Source organism: Hyperolius riggenbachi, chromosome 1 (assembly GCF_040937935.1).
Source record: "Hyperolius riggenbachi isolate aHypRig1 chromosome 1, aHypRig1.pri, whole genome shotgun sequence".
Taxonomy (NCBI): Eukaryota; Metazoa; Chordata; class Amphibia; order Anura; family Hyperoliidae; genus Hyperolius; species Hyperolius riggenbachi.
The window spans coordinates 91,995,979-92,014,300 of record NC_090646.1 but is presented as its reverse complement, the minus strand read 5'-3'; the positions used below and the strand labels follow the sequence as shown (position 1 = coordinate 92,014,300).

Sequence of the window (18,322 nt, the reverse complement as noted above, 5' to 3'; positions counted from 1 at the left end):
AGAGGGCTAGGCAGAATCGAAGTCGGTAACAAGCTAGGGTCATACACATTAGATCAGATGGCTGCAATACAAAGGGCTAGGCAGAGATGGAGTCGGTAACAGGCTAAGGTCATACATGTTAGATCAGATGGCTGCAGTACAGAGGGCTAGGCAGAATCGGAGTCGGTAACAGGCTAAGGTTATACACATTAGATCAGATGGCAGCTGTACAAAGGACTAGGCGAGAGAATGGTCAGTAAAGCTAAGGTCGCATCTAGTGTATTAATTCCAATTAAAATCCATTTTGGTTTTCAATTCTGACATAAATTCACATTCAAAATGTTTAAAAACAGCCTTTAATGTCTCACTTGTTACTTATCTAGCTAAAGGGAGGAAATTACCGTATCATGGGCTGCACAACCAATCACTTGCAAAGCTATAACGTCCGCTTGAAGACTACGCGGAAACGTAACATAGTACGCATTGAATAAATCATTCTGCCGACAGCGTCCGCCAAAAGACTTCTACGCATCACACCCGTACATAAGTACGCATTGGTCATAACCAATCAAAATCGTGCCTACAACGTTCGCATAAAGACTAGTCGCGTCACACCCTAAACTCAGTTTAGGCATGATAAGAAGAAACTCGCGCGGATTCTCGAGTGGCGCACGGTGCAGCGCGCGCGATGCGCCCATTAAACCCTATGGGCGCTGCGCGCGGAGTTGCGCGATTGCGCGTGCAAAACTTTGCGCGCGGGACTTTGCACGCGATAAAGAGCACAAATCGGTGCTAACTCAGCGGTGCAAAGCTTATCATGCCGAAAGTCTTTTAGGCGTGATAACTGAGTTATCACCGCTTTGTGAATCAGGCCCCAGGGGTGGTCCCTGCACACCAAGTCCGTTGGTGCAGCAACGTTGCTTAACTGATTGTTTATATTACAAGGATTTTGGCCAGTATTATTTCAAACCCACCGATCCCGTCGTACTATCCCATCGCTGCCACCAATGTGACAAACACCCTGTGACACTTTTGCAAAGTCACAAATGCGTCACATCTCATGCACAAATTACACAGCACCAGGGCTGGCGAAAATTAATCTTGTGAGCTGGCAAACATATTTCAATAGTACATAGCAAGGAAATGAGCAGCGCTACTTAAAAACAGACTAGTGCCTACCTGCAAAAGAGTGCAAGCCCCACTTGTGGGATATAATACACACCGAGCATACACATGACCTGTCTACCACTGGAGGATGTTAGTTTCCTGTAACAGCTTGCATGCAACCTATTAAGTACTCGTCCCTCCCACTGCAAAGAAGTCAATCCTCCATGGGAGGGGCCTAACACTAACTAAATCCTAACCTATGTATATGCATAGCCTGGGTGCGCTACCAAATAAAATTGAAAAATCGAAAATTGCGCAAAAGGTGGATCAGCGCAACACCAGGCCGCCTCCGAATGGCCTCCAATCAGAGATGCGCTGAGCCCCCCCAGGTACTACAAACGCACCTTGAACCCAAACAGAAGCTCTGCATATACACCAAAAGCATGGCTGTTAACCACCCTGGCGTTCTGATTAAATCGCCAGGGTGGCTGCGGGAGGGTTTTCTTTAAATTAAAAAAAAACTATTTCATGCAGCCAACTGAAAGTTGGCTGCATGAAAGCCCACTAGAGGGCGCTCCGGAGGCGATCTTCCGATCGCCTCCGGCGGCAAGGAATAACACGGAAGGCCGCAATGAGCGGCCCTCCGTGTTTCGCTTCCCTCGTCGCCATGGCGACGAGCGGAGTGACGTCATGGACGTCAGCCGACGTCCTGACGTCAGCCGCCTCCGATCCAGCCCTTAGCGCTGGCCGGAACTGTTTGTTCCGGCTACGCTGGGCTCGGGCGGCTGGGGGGACCCTCTTTCGCCGCTGCACGCGGCGGATCGCCGCGCTGCAGCGGCGATCAGGCAGCACACGCGGCTGGCAAAGTGCCGGCTGCGTGTGCTGCTTTTTATTTGGTGGAAATCGGCCCAGCAGGGCCTGAGCGGCAGCCTCTGGCGGTGTTGGACGAGCTGAGCTCGTCCAGACCGCTCAGCAGGTTAAGTGGGAGCAGCTGACCAAAAACGAATTAAATTAGTACATAGCAAGGAAATGAGCAGCGCTACTTAAAAACAGACTAGTGCCTACCTGCAAAAGAGTGCAAGCCCCATTTCGATTTTTCAAACATATTTCAATCACAGAGTCACAAGTACCAAAGCTGACAGTCCGGAAGCACAGCACCCCCTGCCAGGTTAAGTAACCATAAATCTGAGATTGGCTATGGCAGGAATCATTAAGATCAAGCTGTGCCAGCCTGTCAGTCTACAAACTGAAGGGGTTTTAAAGGGAACTTAGCACATTCTCTTTCAATTGAATATCTCCTGGCATAGAAGCTGCCATGTTCCCCCCTCCCCTTCTCACATTCCTTATTTACAGAAGTCAGAGATGCTATCTTGACACATTGACACACACTAGGTCTTTGAAGAAACAGTCCTAATTACTAACCCCCTTTGTTGTCTAATAGCATTGTTTACCTCTTGGTAATTAGCCCAATAAAACAATTAGGATCCTGAAAGCTCTGCGGCCGAGGACGGCCGGGCAGCCCCACTGAAACAGGCTAATTAATCTACTTTGAATGTAAAATACAAGGTAAAATGAAAGTTTATTTTAATCATGAAACAGATTGTCGGCATGCATTTTTCATGTGCTATAGAAATGTCCTGAATGATAAAAAAGGTGCTCGGTTCACTTTAACACCTCTAGAACTCTGCTAGGTTCAAAGAAATCCTTATCACATAGCTGGCTTTTCAAAGAGGAAGATGAACTTCCAGTCACCATCAAATCCATAATATCCATATTTTTTTTATATTTCAGGGGTTAGGAATCTACTAGGTGGCCCATCTTTGTAAAGATCATTGGGCTCAGTCTGATATCCATTCTAGGACATTTCCAGAATGACTGGACACAAAACCACTTAGTAATAAAGGTTTCCGTAACACGTCCCAGTTGGGCACCCGTGTTTTGTATGTTTTTTCAATCATTGGTTGTCAAATTCCATCAATGGACAGGCCAGCAGGACACTAGCCAGATTGCCAGTTTGGATTATTTCAGCACAAGACTTTATTGCTAACTGGACTCAGCCAAACACGTTTTTTTGAACTTTCAGACATTTTACTTAATTTCTCATCTAGGTGGCCACTAATGATCCAACCTTATCCATCCAATTTATATACTATAAGGCCGGCTTCACACTGCAATTCGGTGGCAGCGGCGCGGGCCACGCACCGCACCGACAAAAACATGCCTTAAGGGCATTATTATGCAGTAATCCCAGTCTGGTATTTGGCCAACAGGAAGTGATGCTCACTTCCTGTTGGGCAATCGATGACGTGCGGGGAAGCGTATTTCTAAAATACGCTTACACACATTGCGACGCTGAAAACTGTGGCGGGTTTTTTAACCACTTGCTGTCCCTATGACTTAAAAATAAGTATCTGCACTCTCCTTCTTAAAAAATCTTAGATAACACTGTTTATTTATCTCTGACCTGATAACATCACTACAGAGTTGTAAAATAATGACAGCAAACCCCTCTCCTCCTCACAGGGAATTCAATGGCAGAGTCAATTAGTAAACAAGTGTAAAATACACATTCCAGGAGCAGATCCTTCCACATATCCGTATGGCGTTATTTCACAGGAGACAGGTAAATACTTTGATGTCCTCTGTTGCATATAGTGTTAACTGTTCCCCATCAGGTCCGCCTCATACACTCCGCCCAGTAGGACACCGATTGGTGTTTTTATTGGGGGTGGGATATTTAAAGAGACTCTGAAGCGAGAATAAAACTCGCTTCAGAGCTTGCTAAAACGCTGCTATCTCGCGGCTAAACGGGGGTCCCTTACCTCCCAAATCCCCTCGTGGAGTCCCGGGGATCTCTTCCTGGTGAGGCAGGGCTAATGGCCGCTGCCCTGCCTCCATGCGCATCTATCAGCGCGTATCTCCGCCTCTCCCCCGCCCCTCTCAGTCTCCCTTCGCTGAGAGGGGCGGGGGAGAGGCGGCGATGCGCCGCTGATAGACGGCGCTGAGAGGCAGGGCTGCAGCCATTAGCCCTGCCTCAACAGCAGCAAAATCTACGACCAAGTTGGTTGTGGATTTTGCAGGGGGGATTTGGGAGGTAAGGGACCCCCATTTAGCCGTGGGATAGCGGCGTTTTAGCAGGGGCACACATGCCCCTGCTGAATATAAGCTCTGAATCGAGATTTATTCTTTCTTCAGTGTCTCTATTAAGGACATGTTCACTGGTGTTTGTTTAGGCTAATGCAGTTTGAGAAAGGGCATGGCCCGAAACAGCGTCTGTCATTGCTAAGCCATTTTCGACCGAATAAAAGAGCTTTAATACTACTTTTGGAGTGGTGCCGGTCCTACTTGTTTGTGGATTGCTGCAGGTCTCTATGAGCACTGAGGCCTTGACCGAGGCACCCCTGAACTCTACTATTTTTTGGTGCTTCTCCTGAACTTTGCTTACACATTCCAGGAGCAGACAGTAGCAGATTGTATACATTACTTAATTGTTACATCTAATACATTATCAAAACAAATGAACTGCCTAACTAAACAGGAGGGATAAACAAATAAAATGTGTGGGTTTAATGTACAATATAACTGTTTAACAGTTAACTGTATAACTGTTAACATTAAAGCTGGATGGTGTAATGATTAAGGGCTCTGCCTCTGACGCAGGACTCTGACGCAGGAGACCAGAGTTCGAATCTTGGCTCTGCCTGTTCAGTAAGCCAGCACCTATTCAGTAGGAGACCTTTGGCAAGTCTCCCTAACACTGCTACTGCCTATAGAGTGCGTTATTGTGGCTGCAGCTCTGGCGCTTTGAGTCCGCCAGGAGAAAAGCGCGATATAAATGTTATTTGTCTTGTCTTGTCTATAATGTATGAAAGTGGATACATTTTATATTTTTACTTTTTTCCTTATTTTCCTTTTAAAATGCATACAAAATAAGGTAATTACTAATAACAAATATCTGCCACAAAAAGCCTTATTTGTCCTGAAAAAAAAACCCAACAATATATAGATCAATTAGTTGTGATAATTATTGATAAAGTTATTGCCAAAGTAATCACAGCTGAGCTGAACTGGTAAAATTACCAGGGTAGTGAAGACACTTGCATAACCATAGACTTACATGACTTCCGGTCCGATGCAGATCGCCACAGGAGCCTGGTGGCAACGTAAGTCTGGACGTGCCTTAGATAGGGCACTTCCGGCACAGCGTACCGCAACCTGGGGAGTGTGAACTACCCCATAGACTTTACATTGCCTGGGACGTGGTTCTGTAAATTTACCGCACCGCCCCAGTGTGAAAGGGCCCTCAGGGTAAATGGAGTGAATATATTAAATGGATAATTTAGGCAGTCACTTGTATTACATAGAAATGGTAAAATTGTATAAAAAAAGATGGGCTCATTAGTGGCCACCATAATTTATAACTATCCAACCAATCTGTCCAGCTGCCAGATATATTTATTTGTCAGCTTTAATGTATATTTATGTGTATAGTTTTATAAGAAAACTAAAGATTTAATCGTATTCGTTTTGCCCTTGTTATCTGAATATTCTGATCTATGCTAGAACTCTGTCCTCAAGAAGAGACACACTATCGCATTGTATTCTTTTAATAAATTGTTGATTTGGCTTGCTAGGTGTAAGGCTTGGTGGTGTATTCTCCACAGTCAGCATGCAACGCATGAGCTGACGTGGAGGAGGTACACACACTAGCACCAGGAAACAGGCTATCCCTAGAATAGTGGAGGGGAGGACTGACTCCAATAGGAGATTGTGGCGCACAGAGCCGGTGCAGATCTGACAGCCACAAACAATGCTTTCGTTATAACGTCTCAGCGCAAAGTAGCGCTGAGCGCATAAACCAGAACTGAGGAGATCAGGACAGGTAGACAGAATGAACGCTTGCTAGCTAGCGGCTACTTAGCGACAGCAAGCGTCCAAAACCAGACAGACTGGAATGAGGCAGCCAATGCGTTGCGGCGATGGCGTGCCTCACAAAGACAGGACAGGATAGTCAGGAAATAGCAGGATCAAGATAGATGAACGTAACACAGATAGATATACAATAAGTATGTTTTCCTAGCGTATTACAATTACAGCTATCAATGAAACTATTTGTAACGTCTGACTAACATATGTATATATCGGCAATGAACCGATATATGACATAAGCAGGAACGCTGACTAGGACTGGAGTAATACAGGGAACAGGACTCAGAAGGATTCGCTATCTCTTCGCAGAGATGAACGCAATCCACAAACGGTAACAGAACAGGATTCAGAAGGATTCGTTATCTCTTCGCAGAGATGAACGCAATCCACAAACAGTAACAGAACAGGATTCAGAAGGATTCGTTATCTCTTCGCAGAGATGAACGCAATCCACAAACAGGACCAGGAACAGGATAACTAGCTCAGCACGGGTGCTCACGGTACGCGCAAACTACCAAAACGTGCTGGAAGGCTGACTAACTGAACACAGGAAATAAACAGTTCGTGTACGTATATATCAGCGACACTGATGTATCAACGTAACACGAATACAAGGAAAATAATAAACGTGCTGGTATGCATATATATTGGCAATGAACCAATATATGATGCAAAACCAGCAAAGTATCTTTAGAACAAGAAACACGATCGGGGGCTGAAGCGACAGCAAGACATGCTTAAACTGAAGCTATGAAAACCCAAGGAAACCCTGCAGGAAGCAGATCTTTATACTGAGGTCATCCAATGGGAGCAGACATGCAGATTCCCACACAGGTGAATAATAATCAGTCACAAGCTGACAGCAGGGAAAGACAGACAAAGCTGTGCAGCTTGCATGGAAAGACATCAGAACTGCCTGAGCTGCAGCACTACTACTTCCAGCAACACCTGCTGCAGCAGCGATCATTACACTAGGTTGCAATTAACCGTCTTTCCTTATAGGGAGCTAGCTTCAAGGTCTCTTCACCTCATTTCAATCAGGAGAGTGGTGGCAGCAAAATTACCTTGAAAAATCAATACCGTTATTTTACAGATTGTACATACAAGAGGTACACGAGATTGTATCATGTATGCACCGACCAATCTTAAAAGTTTACTGTTCTCACAGTGGATTTGCCTGCAGAAGTCTCTAGTGGATGAGACCCGTATGGCAACTGTGGCATAGTAATACGGGATTGGAGGGTGTTTCTCACACTCATTCATACACCCGGAGGTTGTAAACATGCACGTACCCGGAAGCACCTGTCGGCGGTGCAGTTGTGGTAGGTGACTTAGCGTGGGTGGCGTCTCAGTGCGGAGCCTGCTTACTGTGGGCGGTGCAGCTGTGGGCACCAGGTTAGTGTGGGCGGCGGCTTAATGCGGCGGTTGTGGCGTGTGCACTGCGCGCATGATTCTTTTGAGAATTAGGGGTTTCCTGGTTTCTACTGGCATAAAACAGGCATTTTTTAGACGTAGTAAGCGCTGGAAATGCCTGTTTTGTAACGTTGGTGTGAACCTAGCCCAGATGAGAGAGGTTTTGCCTCGCCTTTTACTGTAAGACAATGTATTTCTAATAACTGAGAGTTGGGTGTTAACATGGACTTTTATTACTGTAACGCAGGATATATTTATTCATGAAATCCAGATGTATTTTTTCTCCACAGTGCGGCTTCTCTCACATTCTCTGTATCTGTGATGCCTTTTTTATAATCTCCATTTAGAAAAATAATCTGGTGAAATCGATACCACTTGCTGAGTAATCATGTGAAAAACATATTGAAGTGTTTAGAGAACAAGCAGCACTCTGAACAAACAAGGTTCTCTGTGACTGATAGCCAGAGACCGCAGCGGCTGTGCAGCGTGAGGAGAATGTTATGGAAACACTGAGGGATAGGATGGGATTCTCTACACAGAGCAGGCCTCTGCTTCTCTGTCATCCAACCAGCTCATCTCTTCATAGCTTCACTCTCTAGAACAAGGGTGTCAAACTCAAATTCAAAGTGGGCATTTAACACTGTGACCTTGTCGAGGGCCAACCTCAATGTCTACAGGCCACCTTTCTCCCTTTTGAAGCTCCCTGGTGTCTAATGGACCCCCTCCAACCCCAATACAGTTACCTGGTATTTAGTGGTCCCCACCTTCCCCTTTATATTTCCCTAGTGTTTAGTGCTTTCCCTCTACCTCCCCCATATGGCTTCCCTGGTGTCAGTGACGGATCTAGACCAAATTGCGCCAGGGGCAAGGTCAGGTTTTGGCGCCTAAAGGTCAGGTTTTGGCGCCTAAACTGCCATTCCCCATCCAGTTTTGGTGCCTAAAGGTCAGGTTTTGGCGCCTAAAGTTCAGGTTTTGGTGCCTAAACTGCAATTCCCCATCCAAATTGTGCCGCCTTTTTAGGAATTCAACAAACTGCGCCTGGGGCAAGATACCCGCCTGCCCCCCCCCAGATCCGTCCCTGCCTGGTGTTCTAGGGCTTCACATCCAATATAGCTTCCTTGGTGGTTTAGAGTGGGCCAAACATAATGCAAAGTGGGAAAGCCACTTGGGGGCCACATTTAATGGCTCTAAGGGCCAGATTTGGCCCACAGGCCGGAGTTTGACATGTATGCTCTAGAAGGATGCTGGAGCATATGCTTGCATGAGCTGCTCTCAACATTTAGAAGGGGTATATATGACTGTAATACACACCCTACTACTCAGCTAGCAGAAAGTCAACACTCTCCTTTCACACTCTAAGATGCTCCAGTAAAAGGTTGCACTGTGGTCGCCCAAAATGATTGTATCAGGTAGCTTTGGAAACTGAGCTGGTTCTAGCTACAATAGGTCCTCAGGGCAAAGCAACCTGGGGACCCCTTGGGGCAAAAGTAACCTATGGTTCCCCCCCACCGCAGATTCCCCCCTCCCCTTCCTTTCCGGCTCCTGAGCTAGCTGATGCCCCCCAACACACAACTTTATTGTGCTCCCTAGGGCACACACAGAGTTTCTGGCAGCATAGCAACTGGACTAATTTGTAAGAAATAAGGGAGCCGGTGGGAAACACTATCCATAACATAACCGCTAAAACTGCAAACTAGGACCCACGGCCTTCGGTTCATTTGGCGCAGCGGCATGGATAATGTTTCCCACCGGGCCCCTATTTTGTACAAACTTGTTGCGAGCAGGGAGCAGCCGTTGGTCTATGAGGTTTCCTGTATGTGTGCAGTGTGTGCAGTGTGTCAGAGATTGCTTGTAGTGAGATTACACATTAAACACAGCGAAAAACAAATATATGAAACACTGTAAGACTGGTCTAATATCTTCTGAAGGCATATTTACGCCTCACTGAAGCAGACTGATGTCCCGCAGCTGGCAATGATATAAGTCAGCTTTAGTAAGGTATGAATATGCTTTCACAAGATATTAAACCAGTCTTATGGTGTTTCATACTTGTTTTTCACTTTGTTTAAAGTGGATCCGAGATGAAAAACTAACTATAACAAGTAACTCGTCTATACATCTTATCTAAAGTTTAGATAGTTTACACAGCAAATCTAACTGCAAATAGCTTTAATAGAATATGATTATTTCTTCCTGTGATACAATCACAGCAGCCATGTTGTTTGTAAACATTACCCTGAAGCAGGCTTATCTGCATCTGGAGCAAAAAATCCTAATCCCCCCTCCTCCCCTCTGCCTCTGAAATCTCCGGCTAGTGATACCTCCTCCTGCGCAGACTGAGCTCCCATGACCCTTTGCTACTGTCTGAGAGTGCCTTGGCTCTCTGAAAACCTGTGGGCGTGGCTTGTTTAGTTTATAGGGAATTAGAGTATTAAAACAAAAACAAAAAAGTATTTGGCTTGAGGAATGCCCTATAAACAATAGGAAAGGAACACAATTATGCAATGAGTAAAAGTTCATCTCGGATCCATTGCATAATTGTGTTCCTTTCCTATTGGTTATAGGGCATTCCTCAAGCCAAATGCTTTTTTGTTTTTGTCTTAATACTCCAATTCCCTATAAACTAAAGCCCCGCCCACAGTCTGGGCAGGAGGAGGGGGAGGTATTACTAGCCAGAGATTTCAGAGGCAGAGGGGAGGAGGGAGGAGGAGGGGGGATTAGGTTTTTTTGCTCAAGATGCAGATAAGCCTGCTTCTGTGTAATGTTTACAAACAACATGGCTGCTGTCATTGTATCACAGGAATACTCAATCATACTCTATTAAAGCTGTTTGCAGCTAGATTTGCTGTCTAAACTTTAGATAAGATATATAGAAAAGTGACTTGGTATAGTTAGTTTTTCATCTCGGATCTGCTTTAATGTCTTAAAGCAACAATATAATTTTGAGTATAATCTCAATTCACTTCAAGCAATCCCTGACACAGACAGACACACGCACACACACACACGCACGCACGCACGCACACACCATACCATACCATACACACGCACACACGCGCTTGCGCGCTCTCCAGCTATTACTCCAATATGAAATACTACTCCTCCTCTAGGTCCCAGCAATTTCCATCAACATAACCTCCCCAATCTAGACTACCATTCCTTCTCCAGGTCCTATCTGGGCCTACAAACTAATTAACTCCCCCACATGTAAAATACTACAATCCATCTATGTCCCAGGGCGTCCTAAGGCCTCTTTCACAGTGCAACGTTGAAGTCGCACATTAGAAAATGTTTTAACGTGGACTAACGCACAGCAATATTAAGTCTGTGCAACATTTACAGTGCACACGTTGCGTTGTGTGTAACGTGTAGCAATATTTAGAAAGTGCTGCATGCTGTGCGCTTAGCAATGAATCTGCTGCGTTAGTTGTGTTGCACATGCTCAGTAATGTTTTTTTTTTAATGTAACGCATGCGCCGTTTTCGTTCCATCACTGTGCGACGAAAACTGCGCACCAAACGCAAGGCTAAATAATGTACTGTAACGTCCAAGTTATAGTCTTTCAATGCGTTGCAAGTTATGCGACCTTAACGTCGCATAAAACGCAACGTTGCACTGTGAAAGAGGCCTAACGCTCTGACTTAAAGCCCCCCGCTGTGTGAAAAATATTACTGCTCCATATCCTAGCAACCAGCTTGCATTTAATCCTAACCTATCCTCAACCACATCTGTAAAGGCCAAAAAATACTCATCTGTCAAAAAAAATCCAGCAAAAAAAAATCTGCATTGCCAAGAATGGCCAACGCCTGCCCTACACAAGACTGAATGAGGCTCCTGTGTAGTCTCAGCATTCACTGCTTTGGCAAGGTGGTAAGCCTGGTGCTGGCACACTGACATCAAGGTATTTCCACTATCCCATTCAAACAAATGGAACTTTCCCAGCCAAGCCCAGATTCAGCACTAAAATAACTTACTGCCAAGCCAGGCACTCAATTAACATTCACTACCTAGTAGCAGACATGTAAAAAAAATCCAGGCCTGGTGTACTGAATGTTTGGTGTTAAACTGTAGGAAATAGCAATAACAACTTCTGAATTGCTGCTATCCTAACTCCGAAGCAGGTAATTTCAGCGCTGCGTCTGACCTGGGCTCCACCATAGACATAATGTCTATGGCCGCGCAGAAGTGGATGTCAGGTGTCCAATACAATGTGTTTGTCTCAAGTTTTATTCTTTCTAACCCTACCACTAGCACAGGAAGCACAGGAAGTGGATGGTTCCTCCCCTTCCTCCACTCAGAAGCAAGTCAACAGTAATTGCCAGACAATTTAAAATCATGGCCCACCTTGGCTAAAACATTGCATTTGAAGCTAATTTCACACGTTACGGGGTGATTGTCCAACGGCATGAGAGCCTGTGGCAAGAAAATCGCACTGCACCATGTCCAATGGCACACAACCTGCAGCAGAAAGCACTGGCAGGGTGATTTGCCTAGCTCCGCCCCTGAACAGTGATGTGTTTTCTGCTAGACAGGAAGTACATCACTGATTTTTGGCTGATCGGCGCATGTGTGCTGCACATGTGTGTCCAGCAGTACCGATCGGCAATGCATTGATGAATCTGCGTTGCATCTACATTGTCGGAAGCACTTCCACCACATTGTGTCGCACCGCGGGTAGAGTGGCTAGTCTCATAGAGACTAATGGCCACTGTGACGAGGGAGCGGCACGGAAGAATACCGCAATGCGCCAATGTGAAAGGTGCGCCTTAGTCTTGGATAGAGTTCCACTTTAAAGGGAATCTGAAGTGAAAATAAACTTATAATATAATGATTTGTATGTTTAGTACAGCTAACAAATAAAACATTAGCAGCAGAGAGTCTAATATTGTTTCCAGTACAGGAAGACTGCAGTTGTTATCTATGCAAAGGAGCTTCACTAATCTCTCCAGGACTTTCAAAGTGCTCTGTCTTCTCAAGCTTATTATCTCAAGTGTCTGTCACTGTACTTTGTTTTTTCTTCAGACGAAAGTTCAAAAGGTCTTTAGCCTGCTCGGTAAAATCATTTAGAATGCTAAGTGTAATGTGTAAACTGCAAATATTAGAAAATGAAGATATGTTATAAAAAAAAACCTATATAACTGAAAATAAAATGTATTTGCTACTAATGCTCTATTAATCCATACTACACAACCAATTCATTATATCATAATTTTTTTTTTCCGCTTCAGTCTGGGTTCACATATGACATAGCGTGAAAGGCTGCGTTTTAGGTCAACGTTGTGTGCGTTTTTACTGCGTTTTTGGTGCATTTGCGATGTGTTTTTCAAGCATTTTGCGGGCGTTTTAATGCGTTTGCAGTTCGCTAATACAAAATGCATATGCGTTTTTCATGCTTTTTTTATTGCGTTTTGTGCAAATCACTAGGAAGACAACAGAAAGCGAAAATGCATCACTATACTATATTTTTAAGCAAAAACGCATAGAAAAATGCATGGAAAATGCATGGAAAATGCATGAAAAACGCATACCACTGAGTTCCCATTGACTTTCATTATGTGCGTTTTGGCAGCCACCCTGCATAATATGCAACAGAACCAGCGGTTTCAAAAACGCATACTGTAAAACGCATAGAAAACGCATATGCGTTCTTATATGCGTTTTTTCCTGTGGCCCACAGACTTCCATTAGCGGCAGAAACGCAGCGTTTTACGCAACACTAGCGTTTCTGCTATGTGTGCACCCAGTCTCACTTTAATGATTATCTCACTGTCTGCTCTGCAGGACACCAGTTCTGTGTGATTCAGTGTACAGCACACTGTGAACATCTGTCCTATGGGAACACACACAACTTTACCTCCAGTCTTGTTCTGTCCACGTCTTTTGGGAGCTTTACCCGCAGTTGGTTTGTTACAATCAGCGTTTCATAGGGATATGCCTAGGTGGACACAGGAATACAGCGATCAGACTGAAGGCCGATACACACATATACTGGAAGACACATCATAGAGCTAAACACACAAATACACTGTACATAGCTGATACATACTTGATAACACATAACAATATATACATATATTCACAGCAGGACCTTGTAAGAGAGCTGAGTCCTGGGAGTCTGTCTGCTTGCTCCGCCCACATCTTACCTTGTATTCTGTAGAGAGAACACAGAAATATTTCACAAACTGGACTCCAAAACTAAATTCAGTTTTACTTATAGAATATACATGCACATAGTGCGTAAAACAGTACTCCTGTTACTATGCAATGTTCAGTATAACTGGATGGCCACCCCTCGCATCACTGGGTAACTCGCGAGGCACCAGGACTTCTTCAGAGCAGCCCCAACTCTATGGAACTCCCTCCACCACCCATTAGGCTCACCATCACTTTCAACTCATTCAAGTACGCCTTAAGGACCCATCCAAGACCATTTCTTACCCGCCATCTTCATAGCTCCATCCCCCTCCCTTGGACTTACAAGCCCCCCATGCGTCCTTCTCCCCACATCTTAGATTGTAAGCCTATTTGGCAGGGCACTCCTCCCAGTGTGCTCTTCTCCACCATCATATGGACTCAGTGACTTGTCTGCTGTATTTATCCCTACATTGTTACATCATTATTTTGTGTACCATTTTTGAATTCTATATTGTACCTGTGTACTATTGGTTGTTGTTGTAATGTCTCCCCTATCTATTGCATAGCACTGCATATTATGCATATTAACCTCCCTGGCGGTTAATTTTTTTTTCCAAATTAAAAAAAAAACATTTAAAAAAAAATAAAAATTTTTTTGTTTCATGTAAAGCTACCAGAGTGGTAGCTACATGAAACACCACTAGAGGGCGCATGTGGCCCTCTAGTCCGATCGTCGCCGGCATCTATTGCAAACAGGGGAACGCGTATATAACACGTTCCCCTGTTTGGCTTCTCCTGTCGCCATGGCGACGATCGGGATGACGTCATGGACGTCAGCCGACGTCCTGACGTCAGGCACACCCGATCCAGCCCATAGCGCTGCCCGGAACTCATTGATCCGGGCAGCGCAGGGCTCTGGCGGGGGGGGGCCCTCTTCAGCCGCTGCGTGCGGCCGATCGCCGCAGAGCGGCGGCGATCAAGCTGTGCGCGCGGCTAGCAAAGTGCTGGCTGCGCGCACAGCACTTTACAGCTTGAAAATCGCCCCACCAGGGGCTGAGATCTCCCCCTGCGCGGCATAGCCCGAGCTCAGCTCGGGCTTACCGCCAGGGAGGCTAATAAATAATAGTGTTCCAAAAGGGCTTGCTAGGCATATTCAGTGAAAATATAAGGTGTCAGTATTCCTGCTCTTACCATGTCAGTTTCTGCTGCCTCCGCTGGCAGCGCATCTGGGACTTCCGGTGCGGCTGGCCACATTGACAGGGATGGTGTCAGCAGCGTTCATGCGGAAATCCGGCCGCATGAAACTCAGACTGTAAATGAGGGCGGACGCATACGCTGTCGGCGACGCCCCTCTTATACTCTAAGGAAGCGTGTCAGCTGACACGCATGGCTCCACTTCCGGTTCCTGATTGGCCAAGCGGCTTGGGGGCGTGTTCTCCTGCTTACCCGCGCTATTTAAGCTCTGTTCTGACACTTGCTCACTGTCTGCTCTAGCTAACACTTCGCAGTGAAGGCTTCAGACCTTAGTCAGTTCCGTGTGTGGCTTGAACCGGCAGGACCCCGGGGATTCCATACTAGCTCAGCTTATTATATATTGATTACTGTGTTTGACTTCTGCCTGTTTTTCTGACTAATCTTTGCCTACCGATTTTGTACCTCTGCCAATCTGATCTGTTGCCGACTTCTGCCTGATTACTCACTTAGATTTTGCCTGCCGACTCTGTACCTTTGCCAATCTGATCTGTTGCCGACCTCTGCCTGATTAACCACATTGAACTGCCTGTCAATTTTGTACCTTACCAATCTGATCTGTTACCGACCTGATTTGTCTGACCATTCTCATTATCTGTACTCAGTGTTAGTGCTGCCTTCTACTGACACTGTCTGTAAACATTTCCCGTTTAGGGAACGTCTGATATTTGTCTGTCTGCTAGTGCTCACACACTAGCAGATCGTTACATAAGGTTACTTCAACTGTCCAGTTTCTTTAGACATACCGTTACTTGTGCGAAATAGCTGCTACATGCTGTGCCACTGCCTAGTTGTAGTCACCTAGGTGGTAACAGCATTTATTATTATTATTAAACTTTATTTATAAAGTGCTAACATATCAAGCAGCACTGTACAATAGATAGGGGAGACATTACAGCATTATAGGGCATAGGGCAGCACGGTGGCATAGTGGTTAGCTCTCTCGCCTTGCAGCACTGGGTCCCTGGTTCGAATCCCAGCCAGGGCACTATCTGCAAAGAGTTTGTATGTTCTCTCTGTGTCTGCGTGGGTTTCCTCCGGGCACTCCGGTTTCCTCCCACATTCCAAAAACATACGGATAAGTTAATTGGCTCCCCCTAAAAAAAAATAAAAAATTGGCCCTAGACTACAGTACTTACACTACATAATATAGACATATGGCAATGGTAGGGATTCGATTGTGAGCTCCTTTGAGGGACAGTTAGTGACAAGATAAATATATACACTGTACAGCGCTGCGTAATATGTCGGCGCTATATAAATACTAAATAATAATAATAATTATACAATGTTACACAGGGACAGTAGTCTTTATTTAGGAATGTCAATCGCTTGTGATGCTGGCATCCTTCAGTAACTGGTACACTAGAGGTATAAACTAAAGTCTGGTAATGGTAATTTCTAATTCGAGTCTATTGGGGATTCACTATATAAAGGAGGCAGCACAGGCAACCTGTCACGGCACATTGGGAATGCCCTGCACAATTCTCACTCATTGTGATGCTTAACCACTTCAGCCCTCAAATTGTTTTCACCTTAAAGGGAACCCGAGGTAGCTTCCTAAGAATGAAATCCGCACACAGGGGCTGGGTCTGCCTATACTGCCCTGCCTCTGTTGCTATCCAAATCCCCCCTAAGTTCCCCCTGAGCTCTGCTATGCCCCATAAATCACAGCCACTCCCCACGCTGTCGACATGCAACGTGTTGCAGCAGGCTGTGTTTACCTCTGTAGTGTCACTCTTGCCGCTCCCCCCGCCTCCTGCATAGCTCCAGTCCCCACCCGCATCCCTTCCCTCCAATCAGCGTGAAGGGAAGGGACGCGGAGGGGACCGGAGCTATGCAGGAGGCGGGGGAGCACGCAGAGTGACACTACAGAGGTAAACACAGCCCGCTGTGACACACTGCGTGTCAACAGCGCGGCTGGGATTTATGGGGGATAGCAGAGCGCAGGGACAACTTAGGGGGGATTTAGATAGCAACAGAGGCTGGGCTGTATAGGAAGACCCAGCCTCTGTGTGCAGATTTCATTCTTAGGAAGCCACCTCGGGTTCCCTTTAAAGATGGGAGCAATTTTCACATTTAATGCTTCTCCCATTCATTTGCCAATAACTTTATAACTTCTTATCATTATGCAATAAGGTTTTAATAACTATTCATTTTTTTTACTTTTATTTAACTTTTTGGCCACTAGATGGTGGTATATACTTCCTTGGAAGTTACCAGGAAATGGTGATCGCATCACATAAAGTGTACCCGACATGACATGTGACGTAATGAGATAGACATGTGCATAGCTCCCAACTGTCCCTTTTTTGGAGACAGTCCCACATTGGAAACGAAATCCTTCAGTCCCTCTTTCTGCATACGAGAGGATTCGCCGCCGGGAGACTTGGGCGCAGGATACAGCCGGTATGGCTTATCCTGCTGCTGCACAAATCCCGGCGGCGTTAATTACTATTCCCCCTCTAGGTCGACGTGGATGGTGGGGAATGATGTAATTCGGCTATAGCTAGCGCCGCTATAGCCGTATGTCCTATTAAGGTCTATAGTGGCGCCGCCTGCGCCCAAGTCTTTTGCGCTGGATTGCCAGTATTCGCCTCTTTCTTCCTTATTTCTCCTTCTTTCAGGACTGATGTACACATTTATGTAAATATATGTATTTAATTGGCTCCAAATGTTATTCCCATCCTTTAAATTGATATATTTCTTAATTTCAGATGTTAATATGAAGAAAACTAGAGATGGTAGGAAGGACCAGTTAAGTTTGAATTCGAAAATGACATCTTTTGCTTATTCATTTTTAGTGGTACGCATGACTAAGGGTGTGGTGGGGCGTGGTTAGAGGTGTGGCAGGGGCGTGTCTTAAAGTATCCCTCTTTCTCATCTCAAAAACTTGGGAGGTATGCATGTGTGTATACAGTAGCAAGAACAAAATCTCCTTTGATGTGCTCTTTTTCTTTTCTCCCTGCCTGAAAGAGTTAATATTCAGCTTTGGAACTGAAAGTCTTTCTCCAAGAGGGATACAGTGTCCCTCACTGATAACAAATTTCAGCTATAAAACTCTTTCCTAATCAGATAACTGGGCTTTTGACCGCAAGGGATAGATAAAAAGGAATAATTTCCCTCTGGGATGCTTTAGACACTGCAATTGAGCAGAGACAATAACACTTTAAATCTACTTTGTAAATATTTATACATAAAATAAAACCATGAGATGTCTAAAGTCATTTCTAGGAGTAGTAGGACAGATTTAATTGTTTATCTCATCAGTTTATTTTCATATTGAGTTCACTTTAATTACATTTGTAACTTTCACTTGATGCCCTGTGATTTGAGGCATGTTTATTCATTCACAGGCACATTGATTGGCTCAGGGAACACATGTTACCCTTCACCAACATGAACGTGAGGTGGGAGTGCGCCAATACATCTAGACTGACTTAGCGTGGCTCCAAGTAGACACATATATGCATCCATTTTAAATTAAGCCGACCAGTACTGCCCCCCT

General features: G+C 45.2%; 1 protein-coding gene across 1 annotated transcript in view; it reads right to left on the bottom strand.

The window, feature by feature from the left end:
* Window positions 1–18,322, bottom strand: part of ABLIM2 (actin binding LIM protein family member 2) — a 226,009-nt gene that overhangs the window by 21,843 nt on the left and 185,844 nt on the right. The window contains exons 19-20 of the mRNA XM_068276796.1: window positions 13,572–13,579; window positions 13,283–13,363 (exon numbers count right to left, since the gene is read on the bottom strand). Of these exons, the coding sequence (XP_068132897.1) occupies window positions 13,283–13,363; window positions 13,572–13,579 (89 nt within the window). The remainder of the gene's footprint in view (window positions 1–13,282; window positions 13,364–13,571; window positions 13,580–18,322) is intronic.